This window comes from Trichomycterus rosablanca, chromosome 6 (genome assembly GCF_030014385.1).
Source record: "Trichomycterus rosablanca isolate fTriRos1 chromosome 6, fTriRos1.hap1, whole genome shotgun sequence".
In the NCBI taxonomy this organism is placed as follows: Eukaryota; Metazoa; Chordata; class Actinopteri; order Siluriformes; family Trichomycteridae; genus Trichomycterus; species Trichomycterus rosablanca.
Window position 1 is genome coordinate 10581699 of NC_085993.1, and position 24244 is coordinate 10605942.

Sequence of the window (24244 nt, forward strand, 5' to 3'; positions counted from 1 at the left end):
AGAGATCCTCACTGAACTTCTGGAGTGAGTTTGCTGCACTGAAAGTAAAGGGGCTGAATAATATTGCACGCCCCACTTTTTAGTTTTTTATTTCTAAAAAAAGTTTAAAATATCCAATAAATTTCGTTCCACTTCACGATTGTGTCCCACTTGTTGTTGATTCTTCACAAAAAATTACAATTTCATATCGTTATGTTTGAAGCCTGAAATGTGGCAAAAGGTTGAAAAGTTCAAGGGGGCTGAATACTTTTGCAAGGCACTGTATCTGGGATCCAGAGTTCCCCGGCGGTGCTATTGGCTGATAAGGTGTCTACAAACAGGAACGTTACATACATGACAGGAACTCATTACACAAGATTCATCAGTTCACAAGGTTATATCAAACACAGTCTTGGACAATTTAGTGTCTCCAATTCACCTCACTTGCATGTCTTCGGAGCACGCAGAGGAAACCCACACGGACACGGGGAGAACATGTAAACTCCACACAGAAAGGACCCGGACCGCCCCACCTGGGGATCGAACTGAGGACCTTCTTGCTGTGAGGTGACCGTGCCACCTCTACAAACAGACTTAATGGGCTATGTCTGGGAGGATTGGGGGGGATGGCCAAGGCCATGTGATGTACAGGTGTTCTGTCCAGTGTGTTACTGCATTCTGCCCAGTGATTCCATGGAAACGGGACTGTAGGACTTTGAGACAATTCAGTCACAAATGCTGGACACTCATGTTGGTCAAGAAAGCCTCAATTAATGCTCCTGTTTATTCCAAAGCTGTTTAGTGGAGCTGAGGTCAGGGCCCTGTTCAGGTCACTGGAGTTTCCTTAAACCAAGCATTTCTTCATGTCTTTATAGAACTTGCTTTGTGCACAGGAGCACAAACATACTGGAACAGGAACGACGGAAGCATGTAATTTCCTTTAATTAATTGATTTATTACACCTGTTAGCAATTGTTGTGGCTGAAACACATGATTTCAATAATAAGAAAGGGTGTCCCAATACTTTTGTCCACTTAGTGTAGGATTTTGGCAAGTGTTTGTTTCAGACTCTCATTAGGAGTAAATGTTTTCAAGCCTGTGTGCACAAACTCACCTTCCCTCCAGCACACACCAGCCGCAGTACGGGTCGTGAGCTGAGAGACATGACTGACAATCCAGATGTTTTTCACACTCTGCAACAGGCCTTTTTTGTAGCTAGAAACAAACACACACACACACAGGTAATAACATATCAGTTCACCAACAGGCAGCTCAGCACACCTACTCAGTGGCAACTATAAACACTGACGCCAAAGAACATGAATACACAATCCTTTGCCTTGTTTGCCAGCCATAACAGTAATAGAACACACTAATAACATCTTATACACCCACATTATGAACAAAAAACACACCAAGCTGCACCCAGCCACAGCTTATTTTACTCCTAAAAACAGCAGCCATGTTATTAACCATATACAACATACACTGATCAGCCATAACATTAAAACCACCTTCTTGTTTCTACACTCACTGTCCATTTTATCAGCTCCACTTACAATATAGAAGCACTTTGTAGTTCTACAATTACTGACTGTAGTACATCTATTTCTCTACATGCTTCTTTCACCCTGTTCTTCAATGGTCAAGACCCCCACAGGACCACCACAGAGCAGGTATTATTTGGGTGGTTGATGATTCTCAGCACTGCAGTGACAATGACATGGTGGTGGTGTGTTAGTGTGTGTTGTGCTGGTATGAGTGGATCAGACACAGCAGCACTGCTGGAGTTTTTAAATACTGTGTCCACTCTATTAGACACTCGTACCTAGTTGGTCCACCTTGTAGATGTAAAGTCAGAGACGATCGCTCATCTATTGCTGCTGTTTGAGTTGGTCATCTTCTAGACCTTCATCAGCGGTTACAGGACGCTGCCCACGGGGCGCTGTTGGCTGGATATATTTTTGGTTGGTGGACTATTCTCAGTCTAGCAGTGACAGTGAGGTGTTTAACAACTCCAGCAGTGCTGCTGTGTCTTATCCACTCATACCTGCACAACACACACTAACACACCACCACCATGTCAGTGTCACTGCAGTGCTGAGAATGATCCACCACCTAAATAATACCTACTCTGTGGTGGTCCTGGGAGAGTCCTGACCATTGAAGAACAGCATGAAAGGGGGCTAACAAAGCATGCAGAGAAACCTACCTTACCACTACCTTAGAACAATCTCCTATTTATTGCATTATCTGTCTAGTTTGTGTTATTTATACTGTTTTCTGCATTGGTGTGATGTTTGTCTTGTATAATTTGCACTGTTATACATATCTTTTCAATCTTTAGACACTTCAGAGCTCAGTTTCTAGCACTTGCAATTGTACCTGGTCAAAAAAGTAATTTTTTTTGGCTGCTTCAGTATTTTAGGGCTCAAATAGAGGACAATGTTGGTTCGTATACACCGATCAGGCATAACATTATGACCACCATTATGACTGGTATGTGACTATGCAGCCCCATACGCAACAAACTCTGATGCTCTGTGTATTCTGATGCCTTTCTATCAGAACCAGCATTAACTTTTTCAACAATTTGAGCTACAGTAGCTCGTCTGTTGGATCAGACCACACGGGCCAGCCTTCACTCCCCACGTGCATCAATGAGCCTTGGCCGCCCATGACCCTGTCGTCGGTTTACCACTGTTCCTTCCTTGGACCACTTTTGATAAATACTGACCACTGCAGACTGGGAACACCCTACAAGAGCTGCTGTTTTGGAGATGCTCTGACCCAGTCGTCTAGCCATCACAATTTAACCATTGTCAAACTCGCTCAAATCCTTACGCTTGTCCATTTTTCCTGCTTCTAACACATCAGCTTTGAGGATAAAATGTTCACTTGCTGCCTAATATATCCCACCCACTAACAGGTGCCGTGATGAAGAGATAATCAGTGTTATTCACTTCACCTGTCAGTGCTCATGATGTTATGCCTGGTCAGTGTATATGATTTGGCACAGCTTTTACACTGGATGTCCTTTCTGACGCAACACTTCTATTTTATCCGGGCTTGGATCTGGCATTAAGAGCATACTCATAGGTGCAATTCTCACTGGCTAGGCTGTTCGACCATTAGCACCACTGAGATCTTAACCACGTCTGTACCACGAACACGTTTTACCGCAGCAAACACCTGAGCTGATACAGCGTGAACATGAAAAAACCTAAATTATAATTTGCATTTAATTATATGACTGGAATTCTTTAGCTGAAATTGTTTAATCCCCACAAAGCTGGTAAACGTCCAATAAAGCCTTGAACTGTGTACTTACCATAGTGCTGGTCATGATGTAGATGTGCTCCTCTGATTGGTCGAGAATCAGCTCACTGCTGATCTCTGTGTTAGGCTGAATGGGAATAACAGCATATTCTTCCACCTCACCATGAGGACCTAAAAACACCTGTTAACAACAAGAATAGTTGATTTATATGTACCAGCAACATATACAATTATATATTTAATTTTAGTTTCTTGTCAGCAAGGGAAGAACACACACACAGTAATTAGTGCTAAAGCAAAAACTGTGAGGTAAATAATTTATTTGATAAGAAACACACTGACAAGTGAGAATAGTGAGAATAAAAATCAGATACAGAGACGCTTGGGTGGTGCAATTTTTCAGTGGTGCATCCAACAGGAACATTTGGCAGTGCCTGAGGGAGGGAGGTCAACAGGGTTCCTTATTGCTGCTGCAAATGTGACAACTGCTGGCTGGTTGAGGCGCCTGCACCTCTATCTGATGGATAGTTCACAAATGGCATAGTTTGACTCTCCGTATTCTGTACAACTCTGCTAGAGTCTGCGACAGGCAAGGTGAAAAGAAGTGGCCAGTGACTGCACATGTGTTGAAGGGGGCGTGTGACAGTCTGCAGCTCTCCTTGATCAGGAGCTGCAATTTGGAATTGTAAAACAATAACGTTCCACACTGCTTACACCGGAAACAATAAGTGGCCTGACAATACCGCATTCAGTTGACATTTTAATACACTTTGCTGTGTACCATTCTCCATCAGTACCATCAGTCACATACACATATAGACGTATATGCTATATACATCATTGAACACGCAAGTACTCACAGTCCTTCAGTCCTGAGACAGTATCGCCATCCCTATTCACATCTGGCATGTGCCATCAACCAGTATCAATAGTGTAAGGAGTCATTATAAAAAACAAAGGAATGCTGTGTTGGAAATTTCTATAGCCACGGCAGTGAGAGACAGCTGTACAGTCTCTGTGACAAAGAGACCAGTCACACAGTCGCTACTCAATCATACATGTACACGAATATTCACCCCAGTCTGAAATTCACTCCAATTAAGCACAGCTCTTCATTTGTATTAGTGTTTTTTGTGCCGTCATTGCTATATTCAGCATTTCTTAGAATTTAATTCCTTTTTTTGGTCAGTGTCATATAGTAATAGACATTTCCTTATCAGATTTGGTATAGTTGTTTTTGTCCCTCATTAAACTATGGAACTCTGATTTTAACGTCATGTTTTACACTTTGGTTACATCATTCGGTTACATTCACCTCACTTGCACGTCTTTGGCCTGTGGGAAGAAACCTGAGCTCCCAGAGTAAACCCACGCAGACACACAGAACATGCAAACTCCACACAGAAAGGACCTGGACCGCCCTACCTGGGGATCAAACCCAGGACCTTCTTGTTGTGAGGCAACAGTGCTACCCACCGAGCCACCGTGGATTGGAAAGTAACAACATGCTCGGATGGGGTGCTGTATTAATAAAGCATTATTATTGTTGCTCTACACATTTGTAGGTAAGCTCATTGGTTGCTGCCACTATTTTTAAAATAACAACAACCAAAATCATGTTTAGATTGTCAAATCTGAAGCATGAATCTTAAAGGACTTTTTGAAAGGACCGCTTTCTGACTTCAGTCTAGACCGGCCCTACAAACGGCTGCTCTGAGGGTTCCCACATCAAACTGTTTCTCAGAATGGAGAACAGGCTTGCACTGTATGAGAGCCAGCAGTGCTGACATAAGGTCAATCAGTGGTCCTCAGTCAGTGATTTCTTGCTAAACAGAGACCGAGCTGAAAGAACTGGTCTAGAAGCAACAGATGGTTAGTCAAAGTCTCAAAGTGTGAACATAAGGACTAAGATCTGCAGAATGAGAGGAGAGCAATCATAATGCACAACCATTTACATTTAGTACAAGGAGACGTAAGCAGCCGGATTAAGCACTGATCCTTAAAATATTTCTGAATTACATACGACTCTTCTAGCATTTCAGACAGTCCACAACTAAAACGACAGCAGGTTCTTTGGCGGGAGATTAGACAGAGTAGGAGAGAGAAAAGTTTGTGTATAGCTCTGAAAACAACCTGATCAGCTTTTTAAAACCTTTTCAGTTTTCTCTTTGCATGTTCCTTCTTGTTAAATAAAAATGTACATGCACAGAGCAACTTTTTTTATTAATGCATTTTCTCCCCATTTTTCTCCCCATTTAGTGCACTCAGTTTGTATTCCGCTGCTGAGGAATACCAGATTGCATCCGAGGAGAGCACGTCGCTGCACACGCCTCTTCTGACACGTGCACAGCCCTCCTCTTCTTCCCCCATGCACTCTGCACAGGCGTCTCTTACGCCAATCAGGGTCTCTACACAGCGTATAAAGACCCACCCAGCCACACATAGTCCGACCCCCACCCTGCAGATACAGTGGCCAATTAGTATCTGCTGCAGGCACTGGCAATGATGCTCGCCAGATGGTCCCCTTTTTCTCCCAATTTAGTGTAGTTAATCTATCTTCTGCTGCTGAGGAGGGTAAATTGCTGTGCTAGTGGACCCCTTCTTTTCGCCTGTGCCTTCTTCACAGGCGCCTCTATCTGCTAACCAGGGTCCTTACACAGCGTTTGAAGACCCCACCCACTTACTCCGGTCATCCCACCCAGCAGACACGGTGGTCAATTTTTGTCTGCTGCAAGCACTGCCAATTGTGCTCCCTAGATGGCGCCCAGCTGACTGGTGGCAGAGCCGAGATTCAAACCTAGGAGTTCAGAATCTCGGGATATTCTGCTAGCACACCAGGAATATTCCGCTACCACACCAGTGCCGACATTCTGAACACCTCGGTTCGAATATCGACGCTGGTGTGCTAGCGGAATATCCCGAACCTGGAATAGCCCTCCAGGACCCTTCTGCTGTGAGGCAACAGTGCTACAAAATAAAAAAAACATGAGATTTACCAAGAATGAGAAAGAAAAGAAATTCACCTTATGTGTTTTTTATTCTTAATACCATGTCAGCTGCTATGGCTATTAACATGGCTGAATAATAGGTTCAGTCTTTTAGAAAGTGGGTGTCGATTTGTTTCTTTACTTGTGTGCACAGAAATTAGGATGTTTATGTGACTGTGAGGGTGTAGAGTTGAATAGATTTTATATCTTATATGGTGTTTATAAGTCCTATTAAATCCTACATTCTAAAAATGTAAGCAGTTTTTGGGAGGGACTGATGTGAAGATGTAATCACCTTATGTAAATTCCCCTTCGAATCTCCCAGAAAGGCAATAGTGTGGTCCGCTCTCACACTGATCGCCACCGCAGTAAGACGAGCAGAAGGACTGTCCAGAATCGGTTCGACTTCCACAGCCAAGCGGCTGGCCATCGGGCTCGGGGTGTGGTCGGAGCCACAAGGGTAGGTCTCCAGGGTGGTCTGGGGAGAACACAACGATGACAGTGTGTTATGAGAAACATCAGGGAGTGCAGTCAAATAATACATTTTTTATTATGTGAAAGATCTGATTGTCACTTATCATCATATGCATCAAAGAACAAACACTAATCTGGAATACAGTAGAATTTTTATTCCTAAACAAAGCGTTATGTTCCTTTTTCTTATCGTTTACCATCTCATTCCTGTCAGAGCAAAATCATGAGGGCAGGAGGCTGGATGGAACCACAGCTATGGCAGGCATCCTGTCTTGATGTTCAAAGCTTCTGCTTTTCCTTTTTTTTCCATCTGTTGCTGGTGTGCTCTGACATTATGGCCAGCAGCTCACTGCCTGTTTTCTCCAGATCCATCAGACACTCAGACGATGGAATTTAATACAGACTAATAGTATTAATTTTAGTTTGGACCAAAAACCCTTAAACCCATCTGTCTAAACAGTCACCATGAGTCTCTTTCTGGACTTACCTTGTCTTATTCTCGTTCTGAGTCACACTATTTCAGTACAAGTTCAGACAGTGAACACTTTAGTCCATCTTCAGACTATCAGTGTCTTTTCTGTCACTACGTTTGTTTGTTTGTTTGTTTGTTTGTTTGTTTATTAGGATTTTAACGTCATGTTTTACTTTTTTGGTTACATTCATGACAGGAACAGTAGTTATTATTCATTACACAAGGTCAATCATGGACATCATGGACAATTTAGTGTCTCCAATTCACCTCACTTGTATGTCTTTGGACTGTAAGAGGAAACCAGAGCACCTGGCGGAAACCCACATGGACACTGGGAGAACATGCAAACTCCACACAGAAAGGACCCAAACCGCCCCACCTAGGGATCAAACCCAGGACCTTCTTGTTGTGAGGCGACAGTGCTACCCACTAGGTAAGGACGTTCCTGCATATCGATTCCAGAAAGCCCTATTCAAACATAACAACGGCCCTGAGCTCATTCTGCTCTGGGCTAAAGTGCAGAGACTAAAGAAAGGGGTCAGCACATACAGAATGACCTTTATTGGGGATCCTTATGCATAGCCAGAATCAATAGCCCCTACTCAGCAAGGATTAGCCCCATCTGTCCCCACTCCTCCACACACACACACACACACACACACACACACACACACACACACACACACACACACACACACACACACACACCAGGCAATAGAGGCACTGTAAAACACACTGTCAGACACATCCAATTTAATCCACTGCACCTCAGCGGAATTACTTTAGTGCTAAGACCTACTGGATTCATTACTTTAATTTAACCGGAGGTTTGCTTTGCAGGGGTTCGCTGGCTCTGTTTGACGCTGAAAGAGGATTTTACAGTCTGTAACATTTAACTCATAATGGGTGGTTACAAAAGGATACTGCCAAATATGTCCTACTGCTGCTTTTACCTAAATGTCAGTAAGAGTTCAAATAAGCGATGCATTACTTGAAGCCTGACTACATAATAATCCACACATTATGCATGAGATGAAAAGGTTATGCTAACATTACAATATAAGATTAAAAATACTATACATGTGTGTGTGTGTGTGTGTGTGTGTGTGTGTGTGTGTGTGTGTGGGGAGGACAAAGTTTCACAAGATTGTATCGCCATATATTCCAGCTTCTAAGCTTGAAATAGCCTAGACATAGCACCAATGGAGCAAATAAACCTAAAAACTAGCAGCTTATAATCCTAAAACACGAGCTGTTAAATGATTAAATGTGTTGTTAAATTCCAGTGAGGAAATTTGCGAGCCTCATATTAGCTCTAGGTTACTTGAGAATGCCACGTCATTAGATGTTATCAACAGTGTAAATGATCCTCAGGTATAGCACAGGGATTCCAAACAAATAGTTCAATAATAAAAATGTTTCTATTTTGCATTTTTCTTAAACTTAATAAACTGGTTTGTGTTTTTTATGGCAAAACCTACAATAAGCAGAACAATTTAAGTTAGAAGGTAAATTGTTAAGAATTTCTTAGTATTTGGAAAACAAATAAACCTGTCAAATAAATCCACCCGCTCAGTCACTTTTATAAATGTGCTTCCTTGGTTCTCAGTGCCAAATATTAAGAATTTCTGAAATTTATATAAATATTTCGCATTTTTCCCCAATTTTCCTCCCAATTTATTCGTATCCAATTACCCGATTGCATTACGCTTCCTCTCTACTGATGCTGATCTCCACTTCTGATTGAGGACAGTGAGACTGTCACACACACCCTCTGACACGTGTGCAGTAGCCGACTGCATCTTTTCACCTGCATGAGAGGAATTCATACGCGGATCAGCTTTGTGTACGGAGAGCCACAATAATGCTGATCAACGTATTATTCCTCGACTCTGTGCAGGCACCATCAACCAGTCAGCAGTGGTCGTAATCGCATCAGTTATGAGATTCCTATCCGGCTTCCCACCCTATATGAACAACAGGCCAATCGTTGTTCATGTAGCCGCCCAGCCCAGCCGGATGGCAGTTTGTTTGTTTGTTTGTTTATTAGGATTTTAACGTCATGTTTTCCACTTTGGTTACATTCATGACAGGAACGGTAGTTACTCATTACACAAGGTTCTTCAGTTCACAAGGTTATATCAAACACGGTCATGGACAATTTAACATCTCTAATTCACCTCACTTGCGTGTCTTTGGACTGTAGGAGGAAACCGAAGCTCCCGGAGGAAACCCATGCAGACTTGGGGAAAACATGCCGAACAACATGATCGAACCCAGGACCTTCTTGCTGTGGGGCGACAGTGCTAAGCCGGATGGCAGAGCTTATTTTCGAACCGACGAGTTTGAAATGTAAGCTCTGGTGTGCTAGCGTGTTTTACCGCTGCGCCACCTGAGCGGCAAAGGGATGCTTGAGTGGCACAGTGCTAAAGTACTGCTGCTGAGATCTGGGAATTGAGGGTTTGAATCTCAGCAGTGCTATCAGCCGGTCGGCCAAAACAGACTAGCCATTGAGAGGTCTGGTGAAAAAAGGTTGTGTGCAAACAATCTATTGCAGGGCTTTAGGCTTTCCCAAGCCCAGGCATATCCAATCATGTCTGTGTAGACGCATGTCTGGCCAATAGCATCCACTGGGATTCATCGCCTTCTGCTTTACTTGAGTGCCTGTATGTTATTATAGGCCATTTTTACATATCCCAGCTCATTTGGAATCTGGGGTCAGAGCACAGGGTCAGCCATTGTATGGCACCCCCAAAGCAGAGAGGGTTATGGGCCTTGCTTAGGGGCCCAAAATTGGCAGCATAGCAGAGCCTGGATTTGAACCGACAATGTTGATAGCCAAAAGCTCCACCCACTTGGCTACCACTGTCCCAATAAACCTTCCAAATGAAGTCATGTGTTCAGTTTCAACCAAGATTATGGTTTGACTGATGAATTTTATTCCCTAATTAAACAGGTTAGACAACTGAATGGTGTTCATGTCATTAACGTGCAGTGGTTGGTTACTCACCGGTGGCAGACTGGCGCAGTTCGATTTCACGTCGTATTCTATGTACGCGTCCTGCCGGCCCAGTTCTGTGTAACAAAGATCTCGCGTGCCATCAATGCGTCTATCCAGTTCCTGCAGGGAGAACATGCACAGGGCAGACTCTTCGCTAGGTTTCCCAAAGGAGGTTGATTGTGTGGAGAAAACCCCCAGCAGGATCTCCTCCTCCGCCTGGCCGAACTCTCCAGGTTTTGATAAGCCCAGTCGAGCAGCCTGCAGCATGTTGTAGATCGTCCCGGCGGCAGACCGACAGCTTAGAGGAACTTCCACGTAGGAGTAGTACGCCGGATCGTCCAGGCAGACACGAGACACGTATGTTCTGTAGTCGCGACCCAGCAACTTTAGATCCCGCCGGTAGAACAGGAAGTAGACATGGGAGCGGCGTGTGAACGACGCCACAAAGTGGTGGTCGTATTCCGAAAGCCGCCCCGCCACAGCCAGCTTTGCTGTTTCTTCATATGAGAAGATGGGCTCGGTTGCTAGGTTGCGAGTGGAGATTGGCGGCTGGCTGCTGGTGTAACCCCGGCCTACGTATAGCACTGGTTGTCGATCTTCGCGTGCCCTTACGACCAGCCCTACGGTTGAAACGCCGGGCTCGTTGGCAGCCACGTACTGTGTGTCCACCGGCCTTTGGGCTGCAAAGAGCACAGTAGCCACCGAGTCCAGGCTGCGCTTCTGGCACGTGCCCTGGTGGACGCTGCCGCAGCTAATCAGCACCTGGTTGTAGGGGTCAATGAGCAGCAGCTTGTTGTGGTTGCTGGTGGATTTGGCCTGCGGGCAGCTGCTCTCGCTGATCGGAGGCAGGCAGTCCCGGCTGTCTGTCACCGGCCCGGTCACTGCCTCTTGCTCCAGCTGCAGGTCTACAGAGAGCTGGAACAGGCGGTCGTGGGCACCCACGTAGATGCGACCGAGCGCCGGATCAGGATGTAGAGCCAGGTGCTCAAATTGTGTATCGTTGCGCAGAAATGCTGGGTAATAACGTGACTGGGTGGAGCTCCACAAAACCGTGCACCAAAACAGGACGGGGAGAAGAGTGTGCACCATCCCAGGTGGCATAGCGACAACTCTGGAAAGAGATAAACAATACGAGACGAGGTGAGTGAGTGAGACACAGAAAGAAAACAAAACGAGTTTTGCATTTTTCCCAATTTTCCTCTCAATCTAGTCATATCCAATTGCATACCCGATTGCATTACGCTTCCTCTCTACTAATGCGGATCCCTACTGCTGATTGAGGAGAGCGAGACTGACACACGTGTGCAGTAGCCGACTACATCTTTTCACCTGCACGGGGCGAGTTCATATGCGGATCAGCTTTGTGTACGAAGAGCCATACCCTGATCACATTATTCCTCTACTCTGTGCAGACGGCATCAACTAGCCAGCAGAGGTCGTAACTGCACCAGTTATGAGATCCCTATCCGGCTTCCCACCCTGTATGGACAACAAGCCAATTGTAATATCCAATTACCCGATTGCATTACGCTTCCTCTGTACTGATGCGGATCTCTACTGCTGATTGAGGAGAGCGAGACTGACACGCCCCCCTCCGACACGTGTGCAGTAGCCGACTGCATCTTTTCACCTGCATGAGGCGAGTTCATATGCGAATCAGCTTTGTGTACAAAGAGCCACACCCTGACCGCATTATTCCTCTACTCTGTGCAGACGGCATCAACCAGCCAGCAGAGGTCGTAATTGCATCAGTTAAGAGGTCCCTATCCGGCTTCCCACCCTGTATAAACAACAAGCGAATTGTCATATCCAATTACCCGATTGCATTACGCTTCCTCTCTACTGATGCGGATCCCTACTGCTGATTGAGGAGAGCGAGACTGACACACGCCCCCTCCGACACGTGCGCAGTAGCCGACTGCATCTTTTCATTTGCACGGGACGAGTTCATATGCGGATCAGCTTTGTGTACGAAGAGCCACACCCTGATCGCATTGAACAACAAGCCAATCGTTGTTCATGTAGCCGCCCAGCCCAGCCGGATGGCAGAGCTAGGTTTCAAACCGACGAGTTTGAAATGTCAGCTCTGGTGTGCTAGCGTGTTTTACTGCTGCGCCACCTAAACAAAACAAGTTGAAATGCAACATTTCACACAGACGAGGAAAAAAGGAAAAACAACCCCATTACTTTCCATATAAGCATGTTAAACGGCAAAGCAAAACGTCTAAAAATAGCCCACGATTAGCTCCAGCCTGTTTTGACCAAAAGGAGAAACAGTGGACGAGAGAGAGACGGAATGAGAGAGAAACAGCCTGAGAAAACAATTGATCATCGCCTCACCATTTGTTTGGTAGCTGTGTGTTAAAGGGGCATGTCCCCTCCTGACAGGTCAGCTGCAGGGTCCAACAAACACACACATACACTCACCCACACACAGCCTCAGAGATAAATGCACACGCATTCACTCACACATGCATCCCGTCTGATTCAACCTAAAAGACACAAAGAGAAAACGATTAGACATATGATGGAACAAGAAACAGCTATTTTACAAGTGTCCAAAATTAAATGAGCGTTCCAGTGCAATGCTGCGATCGATTAGTGATCTGGTTTAATTAGCATCATGCACTGAGAGTCTGATTTTTCAGGCCTTGCCAATTTTAGGAAGGTTCCTGAGGATTCTGGAGATCAGTGACTAAACTGCGCATGTCCATCGTGATTGGCCATGTTTGACTGGTTTGACAACCAGTCACTCCTTCAGTCACTGATGAGTCTCCAAGCCTCCGATATATTCAAGCATGTTTGGAATCATCACCAATCAGTGTGAGCTTCTCAACTCTTAGCTGTAAACCAAGCAAAAAGCAAATGTTAATAATACCAATGTAGAAAAATCGAACTATTCTAAAACTCGCTCTATCATGCTCTGACAAAAGTGGTATGTAGTTTGAGATATAGCGCTTCAGCTCACAGGCAGCTCTTTACCCTGCTTCAGTGTAATGAAATTGTAGCACATAACCCTGCACTATGGTTTAGTTATTGATTAAATTGGTTTTCCTCTAATCTATTTGTAACCAATTCACCAGTTGTATCTCCTCTACTGCTGCAGAACCGACCCTGACAAGTGTGTATTATCCAGCCTATTTTTTTTACCTGCATGAGGCGGGTTCACACAGGAATCAGTATTATGTAACGGAAGTCAGGCACTGCTCTCCATTATTCCCCGTTTCTGTGCATGCAGAGGTTGCAACTGCAGCAGCGATGAGGAATTCCTTCGACCTGCTCACCCTCAGGCATAGCCAATCTTGTATGTTTGTTTGTTTGTTTATTAGGATTTTAACGTCATGTTTTACACTTTGGTTACATTCATGACAGGAACGGTAGTTACTCATTACACAAGATTCATCAGTTCACAAGGTTATATCGAACACAGTCATGGACAATTTAGTATCTTCAATTCACCTCACTTGCATGTCTTTGGACTGTGGGAGGAAACCGGAGCTCCTGGAGGAAACCCATGCAAACACGGGGAGAACATGCAAACTCCACACAGAAAGGACCCGGACCGCCCCACCTGGGGATCGAACCCAGGACCTTCTTGCTGTGAGGTGACAGTGCTACCCACCGACCAATCATGTATGTGTAGATGCCTGGCTGGAAATTTGAACCTCAGATCTCAGCAGCAGTGGGCTAGCATATTGGGGTTAGGTTGTGCCATCTAAACGTCTAGTAGAGGGATTGGGGACGGCAAAAAAAGCCTTTGTGAGGTCACATTCCAGTGCGATCTCAGTGCTGGTTCCAAGTCCAGATAAAAAAACAAAATAGCAGGTTTGTGTCAAGAAGGGTATCAAGCATTAAAACTGTCTGCTATGTGGATGGTACAGAGTCACAGTGTATTTATACAGTCTGAGCTGGACTAATTGACATTCTTTCAGTTTAATTTTGGACGACTACGCATTATGTGGGCAAGTCTGTCTGTTTTATTGTATGGTTTGTTTTTGCTATTAAAATTTTAACAAGTCTTAATCGGTGCAGCTTTAATTATCTGAGATAGAGAGAGAGAGAGAGAGAGAGAGAGAGAGAGAGAGAGAGAGAGAGAGAGAGAGAGAGACTGTGTTTAGAATTTAGAAACCATGTAGTGCAAAACCCTCACCAACAATTGAGGACACAGTGTGCACTAGGGATGTAACGATGCACCACAAGACAGTTAAAAATTGATTCACATGTGGAACTGTTGAAATCGATTAACATGTATAATGAATCAATATTCACTTTAAACAGCAGAGGGCACTGGCACTATTCACCTCGCCTAGTTGACGTCACTACAGGGTTGCCAGTTTCGGAATTTTCCAGTCAAATTTATTCATGTGAGGATACTTTGTTTGTATTATTCATTTATTTATATAATGTGGGATTTGTTTTAAAAATGTATTTAAGTTTTTTTTTTACACAAAAAGGACAAAAAGGGAAATGTGCAGCATTGTTTTGTAAAGTTTGCAGAAATAAAATGGCATTCATCATTTAGATAATAAGAGATAGGCACAAATACGGTATTTTTTAAAGAGAAATAATAAAAGGAAACTTTGTCATAATTTGTCTTCATTTTCATTTTGTTTAATTTGTATCGTAAACCCAGTATCGTGAATCGCATCACAGGTAGAGTGTATCGTTACATCCCTAGTGTGCACTACTCTGATCATACCACTGACTGCAAGTAACCCATTAGTACAGTGAGAAAGGTGCAACAACTGTAAATTTCCAGACAATATAAGGTGTAAAATTTGCTTAGGAGTGTCCCTTAAGTCACACCTTGTGTCACTGTCTATAAAAAGACAGAATGTCCATGAGGGTTTATCTAATTATTTTTACAGCAGCTGTGATTGCATGTTCATATTAAAACAAACGCCAGTGTGTTTGAGGGTATATCTCAAAAATCAGAACACATAAAAAAGTTCCCTGCCCGTACAAAAAGAAGCTGGCAGACCCTCAAACATTCCCTCCATCTTCTGACCACCGTTATCTTCTCCATAACAAACTTGATTCATATCTTCTGAATCTATTACTTCCTTCACAACAATGTAGTCGTTCCTGTAGATAAACAGTCCGGCTTCGTTCTTAGTTCCTAAGGGCAGCGTGGGGTTCAAGCAATTGTCAAAACAGTTTGATTAATGGCCTTCTGTTTGGAAATGAAGGCTGTTATCTGGATGATAAGGCATGGCAGACATGCTGCTAAGCACTATAATACACAATATGGTCAAAAGTATGTGACTATGGCACCCAGGTGGCGCAGTCGATTATTCCACTAGCACACCAGCGCTGAGATTCTGAACTCCTCGGTTCGAAACTCGGCTTTGCCACCGGTCGGCTGGGCACCATCTGGCGGGCATAATTGGCAGTGCCTGCAGCAGATACTAACTGGCCACTGTATCTGCAGGGTGGGGCCAGACTATGTGTGAGTGGACCCTGATTGGTGGAAGAGACGCCTGTGCAGAATGCAGGGGCGAGAAGAGGAGGGCTGTACAGGGCGTGTACAGCGATGTGCTCTCATTGGATGCAATCAGGTATCCCTCAGCAGCGGAAGACAAATTGAGTGTGCTAAATCGGGAGGAAAATGGGGAGAAAATGCATTTTAAAAAATGGTATTAAAATAGAGAGAGACCTGCAAGTGATTACTCCAGATCAAAGATGGGGACTCGAGTCTGAGACTAGAGTCCGAGTAGCACATAAGTCGACTAAGTGTCCAGTCGACTCATGACTTAATTATTAATTATTATTATAAATGTGATGAACGACGCTCCCTACTCCCTAAACAGTTTGAAGTTCACTTCATTTGAACATTTTCGTTACCTCTGGACTGGAATCTCACTTAAAATGGAATACCCTACCTAGTGCACTTCACAGGAACAACTGGGTGAATGGAACAATCTACAGAATTGGCGCTAATGGTTGAAAGACCGCTTTCTGAACCAATCAGACCTTCTGATTTTAGTAAGTAATGCTGTTATTTGCATTTATTCAGTTTGCGTCACACAGATTATGTGTCAGTGAAACGCTTGATCGGCTTTCTAACGAGTTAGTGTTTTACTTCACAACCGGAAAAAGTTTGGAGGTTTTTAATTATAAGCACATTTACAAAATAACGGATTATATTCCTAATGGGACACACGATTATAAATGTAATAGCATCTGAAAGAACATAAGCTAAGGTAAGCAGTGGTTATGATTTTTTTTGCTGTGTTTTGGATTTTGGCCGCTGTGCCGTGATTTATCTTGCGCTTTTGTTTTGCAATGAAAACAAAAAGTATCAGTTTAAGCTTTTAACTGGTACCTTCTTGTTACAGAAATTACATTAATTTGCACAATGACTAGGAAAGTAAAGGCACTAAGTAAAACATCAAAATACAGTCGCTAATCTATTGTTGTTTTTATCTGAACTTACATATTATTTGTGACTTGACTCGGACTCTAGCCTAAAGACTCGTGACTTGACTCGGACTCTAGCCTAAAGACTCGTGACTTGACTCGGACTCTAGCCTAAAGACTCGTGACTTGACTCGGACTCTAGCCTAAAGACTCGTGACTTGACTCGGACTCGTATTTTGTGACTTGTGAACATCTCTGCTCCAGATGCAACAGCAGCCACTTTTCTTACCACTTTGTGGGAATTTGTGCCCATTTAGACAAAAAAGCATTTGCATGGCTGGGAATGATGTTTGTCAAAAAAGCCTCAATTGATGTTACAGTTCGTTCCAAAGCTGTTCAGTGAGACTTTCTTTATTTCTTTACAGACTTTGCTTTGTGCACAGGGGCACAGTCATGCTGGAACAGGAAAGGACCTTTCCTAAACTCTGCAATCCCTCTGCAAAGTTGGAAGCATGAAATTACCTGTTTATAATCGATTTATTAAATCTGTTATTTAATCATTAGAAGGGGGTTCCCAACACTTTTACATTCCATACAGTGTAGACTTGGCAAACTGGCGTGTGGAGCGTCTGTTCACAGTTTGGAATTTTACTGGGCGACACAAGATCAGGGAAGAAATACTGTAACGCAAGATCAATTCTAGCAGCTGGAAGGAGTGGTGTGTATGACAGGAGTTCCGGCCTGATGGGGTAGACTGGCTCCTCTGTGTGTCGGCCTGCTTTCCCTTACAGAGGCCATTTTTTTTTGTAAAGGCGCCTATAGCTCAGTCATGGGTCAGAGCAGATTTGGCAGCAGCCTCACACAGTTGTAATTTACAATAAACACAGTACAGCCTGGTCTCGCAGCGCTATGTTTGATCCAAAAGCTACAGCAGTTAGAGCAGCATGCAGACCAATATCCTGCCAGTAAGTGTACTGAGATCAGAAGAAATAAAGCTTATATGTAAAAGAACAAGTGTCCAAATAATTAAAATCAACTTTGACTTGATTCTTTCCTTTATTACACTGTCGCTATGCAATACGTCTCATTTATTTTGACTTGCCGCCCCTTAATATTAGAGATACACTCTATAACCACAAATATCTGGACACCGCTCCAAACTACTGAAATCAGTGTAATCAGCTCTATCACATAAATGATATGCTTCTAACCTTGTAGCAAAAATTTGGGGAAGGCTCTTTCCAGTATCAGCATTGTTGGGCCCCTGTATACATAAAAGGTCCATAAAAACATGGCTTGAGGCGCTCAGATGGCGCAGTGGTAAAACACGCTAGCTACATGAACAGCGATTGGCTGTTGTTCATACAGGGTGGGAGCCAGATAGGGCTCCTCATACCTGACGCAATTACGACCCCTGCTGGCTGACTGATGGTGCCTGCAAGGGTAATGAAGGATAATGAAGCTCCTTTTGAATATTACTGAAGTTTAAATAACATACTTGTACTGGATCATGATGCAAAATACCCATATGATAAAAAAATAGCCCTGCTTAATGGACAAAAGGACCTAGCTTTCTCCATTCAAGTTCATCCCAAAACTGTTTGATGGGTTGCAGTCAAGGCTCTGTGAGGGCAGGTCTTTTTGGACTTTGCTTTGTGCACTGGAGCAGTCCTGTTGGGACAGAACAGGCCTTCCCCAAACGGTTCCTACAGAATAAAAAGCATTTAATTGTCCAAATGTAGGAACAGTAGCCTAGTAAGGAGAGCTTTAGGCCATCAACTGGAAGATTGTTGGTTCAAATCCAGGCTCTGCTATGCAGCCACTGTTGGGCTCTTGAGCAAGACCCTTAACCCTGTTTGCTCCAGCTTCCAAACAAGTTGAGATATTCAGAAAAGAACTGATGTAGAACATTGTACTGTACATGTGTATACGTCTATATGGCAAATAAAGGAATTCTACCTCTTAAATGTCTTGATATGGTGAAGCATTAAGAGTTCCCTTCACTGGAACTAAAACACCTGACAAACAACCTCATTACAGTTCTCAGCAAAACAGGACAACATGTTCTCTTATTCAGATCCTGATCACCCATAAACAAGCCAGGCTGCCAGAGCCAGAGTTCACAAACCAACTAAACTGAGATCTCAAACAGGTCTTTAACTGCCTGAACACTGTTAGTTTATAATGTGTATGCTGTTCATCCTGCATGAAATGACCCAACTGGGAGGGAGGCTAGTCATAAGAAGGGCAGAATTGTGTTTGTTGTTTTTTGGAGGAGTGTGGAGGGTGTTAATTACAGAATTCTCTGTTCACCCACTCATTAACTCATTACAACGCCGTGTCAAAGAAACAGCACAAGAACATTCCGGCTTTATATTATGAGTCTTAGTAACATGCAGCCCAAAATAGAAAGATGTGAGATGTAATGAGTACCCCTATTACCACCCCTCACCCTTCCTCCATGTGTGTTACCTGTAAATGTGTGGTTATTATATGAAGGCTACCCATAACATGCTGAGCTTTAAACATGATGAAACCAAGGTGAAAAACTGTGTGAGAGAGGAAATATATCCAAGGTCATGAATTTATTTGAGTCACATTCAAGCTAACAAGCTTACAACACCTCTAATACTGTGGTTCTTACCCTTACCATTATTTGCTGCTACAGGCAATAACATAATAAAGAAAAGAAATCAATGTAAAACTTCCGCTTTGCTTAGCGCTTGGCTTGAGGGGTGCGGCAAAATGTCGTCAAAGTGCGACAAATATGAGACATATATGCATTTGTGTGAAGTAAAGCATCCACATACGTCTTTGTTTTGCTGGAGTTTCCTCACTGTTTCACTTTTAAACTTGTGTTACAGCTCAGGGTGCTGAGAAATTGTGAGAATCGTGTATTAAATGTAATAAATAGGAACACTAAACCTCTCTTAACTATTACTGCTCATAAGTTCTGTCCACTAATGGAATTCCTTGGTCGTTGTTTTAATACAATAAGTCACGTTAAGCTTTGTTCACGATAAGTGATGTTTGTACTGCTTAAGTCGCTTTTACCGCATCATATCAAACAGTTCGTCTCATTGAAAAGGTCACTTAGGGAAGCACAGCGGCAAGCTAAGCAGCACTGCAACACTCCATAGTGCAAAAACCCTTAGAAGGTAGTAGCTTAAAGATGAGGATTAACCCAGAGGTTCTGCAACTGGAATCAGGTGGATCGCATGACTAGTTTGAATTAAAACCTGCAGTCCTGCTGCTCTTTCAGAAAAATGTTGTGTACCACATGCATAAGGTATCAGATGACACTCAGAGCTCTGCATTTTTGAGGAACTGGGACATCCCTTTTTCTTGGGTGCACATGACGCTAGCAGGTAGGGTATGGTTTGGTGTAAGATGTAGGGGAAGTGGAGATAAATGACAATAGATTGGTACGTGAATTGTCCATGTCATGCTGGTAGCAAATTTCACATTGTGTGTTTTTCTTAATGTCTACTCCATAATCTGCACCGAGTTACTGAACTTATGGGAACACAGGCGAGCTGAATGTCTGTGTGGTAAATGTATTCTTTTGGGTGCTATAGCTTTTTTTTTTTCTAAAAACGTCTAGGGAAATCAAACTTTTTACGAACAGTACTCTACTCATACTGCCATCATACGGACACAACAGTGTGGTTGTTGTGTTTGTTCCTTTTTACTTCATGTTTAGTGATGAGTAGACAAATATATTAAATCTGCTCAGCATAATTTCCACTGCACTGTATTTTACTAAGCGTGGCTTTAAAATCAAAAGGTCACATAGTTTCAGAATTCTGGTCTCCAAATCTGAGTGTTTGTATGAAGTACCTTCAGTGATGCATTAAAAATCTAAATTATAGAAAGGATTATAAGTTTTGTTGTGTAATGGGGGGGGTTTAAATGCTTGATGGGTTTACATAACATGAGCATTTACACTGATCAGCCATAATGTTAAAACCACCTCCTTGTTTCTACACTCACTGTCCATTTTATCAGCTCCACTTACCATATAGAAGCACGTTGTAGTTCTACAATTACTGACTGTAGTCCATCTGTTTATCTACATACTTTTAACTTGCTTTCACCCTGTTCTTCAATGGTCAGGACTCCCACAGGACCACCACAGAGCAGGTATTATTTAGGTGGTGGATGATTCTCAGCACTGCAGTGACACTGACACAGTGGTGGTGTGTTAGTGTGTGTTTTTTTTTTAAATACCGTGTCCACACACTGTCCACTCTATTAGACACTACTACCTAGTTGGTCCACTTTGTAGATGTAAAGTCAGAGACGATCGCTCATCTATTGCTGCTGTTTGAGTTGGTCATCTAGACCTTTATCAGCAGTCACAGGACGCTGCCCACGGGACGCTGTTGGTTGGATATTTTTGGTTGGTGGACTATTCTCAGTCCAGCAGGGACAGTGAGGTGTTTAAAAACTCCAGCAGCAGTGCTGTGTCTTATCCACTCATACCAGTACAACACACACTAACACACCACCACCATGTCAGTGTCACTGCAGTGCTGAGAATGATCCACCACCCAAATAATACCTACTCTGAAGTGGACCTGGGAGAGTCCTGACCATTGAAGAACAGCATGAAAGGGGGCTAACAAAGCATGCAGAGAAACAGATGGACTACAGTCAGTAATTGTTGAACTACAAAGTGCTTCTATATGATAAGTGGAGCTGATAAAATGGACAGTAAGTGTAGAAACAAGGAGGTGGTTTTAATGTTATGGCTGATCATTGTACGTATATTCTTTGTTTATGAGGTCTAATTAAAATTGGCACTATATTAATCAATGCATCACGATAGTATTGTATTTAGTATTGCTTTGTAGGCACAAATTGGTATGGTGACATTGCTACAAGGTGTGCATTTTCCACCACCTACTCATCATCCCCAGCCAGAGAGCATTCACAGCTCCAGGGCCATAATTTACACGGCGGACTGAAGAGTCCACCTGCATCCTTTAAAGCTCTTGCTGATCTCAAGGGCTAAAAACAGAGCTCTCAACACCCGTCTAGCTATAATTGGTCTGTGCCTGGACACAACAAGAGGGAGGTGTTCCTCAGCTTTAATTAAAAGTGGGAAGATGTTTTCATCTCAGGTCGGACTTGACACTCAGGGTTGTTGTCAAGACAAACAAAGCTACGGGTTTGTTAAGGGATCAGTGGATGTAGGAGTGTCTACCTGCTAAAAAAACACACATGTACAAACAAAACGAAGACATGACAAAGCATGTATTTTACTACATAATGTGGAACTGTATTATAAGGGCAGAGAACCAAATCCAGGAAAATACGTCTTTTAACAGGGGCCGTGTATTACACTGATAGCCTGATCTTCACTGTTTGCATTGGCCATGTAAATGACCTCTAAGTCGATCTTTACCCTGTGAAATCTGCCCCTCTGCTGAACCCATGTCAGAGCAATTATTCATTAACCAACCTTAAGTTAAACAGTCACATAAACAAACAGCGAATTGACACAGAATGATTGTAATAAATATTTCAGCAATCATGGAAAATCCTGAAAAATCCCACTGTATTATCAAAGCATGTCACAAAAAATACATATTGAAATAAAAAAAAAGCTTAGATTTAGGTAGTTTAATAAGCAAGTAATCCACGTTTCCATTTAAACCGGACATGATTTTAATTTATTCAAGGTGTGCTAAATCACACTCCTCTCCATTTTCATTATTGCGTAATTTCAGTCGATTTTTGCCTACAGCGGCAATGTAGTGCATCATGGAAAAACATACTGAAATGTAAATTGTGTTTTATAATATAATATAAAAACACTGAAATAAAAAGCTGATTCTTACAATTTCTCAGAACCTCGAGTTATAACACAAGTTTAAAAGTGAAACAGTGAAATCCAGATAAACACAGATACATGTGGAGCTTTCAGAGTGAATCTGATGGTTATTCCACACAAATGCAGATTCGTCTCATATGCACACTTTGATACGTATTATCACACCGCTTAAGCCGAGTGCTGATCAAAGCGACTGTTTATTGATAATCTGAAATTAAATAAATACTTTTTTTTACAACAAACTGAACACATTGAGTTTAAGGGTACAACTTTCTCACTGAAGGGAGTTGAGTTTCAAAGATTTTGAGTTTAGGGGACACTGAGTTACAAGGTACCACTAATTATAAAACTTTTAAAATAAAAAAATATATATATTCACATTTTGAAAATCCTGTTTAATGTTTAAACCTTACAATGTACCGATATTAAGAAGAGAAGCACAATTTGTTGGATGGCCAACTCTGTAAATTCACAAGAATTTGTGCAGATTATACACTCAGAAAATTATCTAATGTTCAGTCAAGGTTTCTAACCATGTGTTTGAACTAGCAGGCGTTAAGTTGCTCGAGGTTAGTCTCTTTTGGGTGTGTAGTGAGCCGTTAGTGGTGTTGCTGTTGGGTGTGTGCTGGTAATGGCTAAAAAACCCACTAAATTTAATGTGAAACTGTTTATCACTATTATGTTATAGAGACTTTTTGTCTTTGGTAAAACACTGGTGGGAGAAAAATCCAGGAAGGAACTGAAGTGATTTTTTCTTTTTTTGGATTTTAACGTCATGTTTTACACTCTTTGGTTACAATATACACAGTAGTTGCTCGTTACTCAAGCTTCATTAATTCACAAGGTTACATCGAACACAGTCATGGAAAATTTTGTATCCCCAATTCATCTCACTTGCATGTCTTTGGACTTTGGGAGAAAACCGGAGTACCCGGAGGAAACCCAAACAGACACGGGGAGAACATGCAAACTCCACACAGAAAGACCCGGACCGCCCCACTTGGGGAATGAACACAGTGCTACCCACTTAGCCACCGTGCCGCCCAGGAACTGAAGTGAGTGGGGTAGGGTATCACCACCACCACATCATTTTTATTCACCTGAATTATTGATTTGTCCCTGGTACTAATTTGCAGAAAATTGAGAAAAAATGAGTGTTGTGCAGCTCTGTTTTAAACATTTCACTAGGAACTGAACGCTTGTCTGGTGTTTTGTCGCCTGCTGACGTAAAGCACCATAAAAACCGTGTTTCATCATCAAGCTCAGCGTTATCAGTCCTAACAGCACATGTTCCATTCCTAACCAATCAGAGCTGGGTTTACTACAGGGTCTTAAAAGCATGTGGCTTTACATTTCCCCAGCCACTGAAAACCTGCTCAGTTGTGGCCTCACACACACACACATTCACACACACACACATTCACACACACACACATTCACAGACACACACATTCACAGACACACACACACACATTGACACAGACACACAGACACACGGACACACAGACACACAGACACACAGACACACAGACACACAGACACACAGACACACAGACACACACACCTCCAGCACTGATCTTTGTGTTTATGAGGAGTAGTGTGGGAACCTCCAGGAACAACCTGACGGCACTAACTGCTTCACACCGGGCTCCACCAAACTGTCTCCACCTTTTCTCTTAAAGAAGCCACACACAGAGGTACAGAACAGAGAGTTTTGTTTGTTTATTTAACATCATGTTTTACACTTTTAGTTACATTCATGACAGGAACAGGTAGTTACGTAAGTCATGGACAATTTAGTATCTCCAATTCACCTCACTTGCATGTCTTTGGACTGTGGGAGAAAACCGAAG

The 24244-nt window shown here is 42.9% G+C and overlaps 1 protein-coding gene and 1 long non-coding RNA gene across 2 annotated transcripts in view; both read right to left on the reverse strand.

The window, feature by feature from the left end:
- plxnb1b (plexin b1b) overlaps positions 1–12617 on the reverse strand; it is a 56938-nt gene extending 44321 nt beyond the window's left edge. Inside the window, exons 1-5 of the mRNA XM_062997404.1 lie at positions 12533–12617; positions 10202–11303; positions 6541–6723; positions 3311–3439; positions 1094–1194 (exon numbers count right to left, since the gene is read on the reverse strand). Coding sequence (XP_062853474.1) covers positions 1094–1194; positions 3311–3439; positions 6541–6723; positions 10202–11293 — 1505 coding nt within the window. The 5' untranslated portion in view covers positions 11294–11303; positions 12533–12617. The remainder of the gene's footprint in view (positions 1–1093; positions 1195–3310; positions 3440–6540; positions 6724–10201; positions 11304–12532) is intronic.
- Positions 12606–24244, reverse strand: part of LOC134316879 (uncharacterized) — a 72687-nt gene continuing 61048 nt past the window's right edge. The window contains exon 3 of the long non-coding RNA XR_010013135.1: positions 12606–12684. This is a non-coding gene — a long non-coding RNA (uncharacterized LOC134316879). The remainder of the gene's footprint in view (positions 12685–24244) is intronic.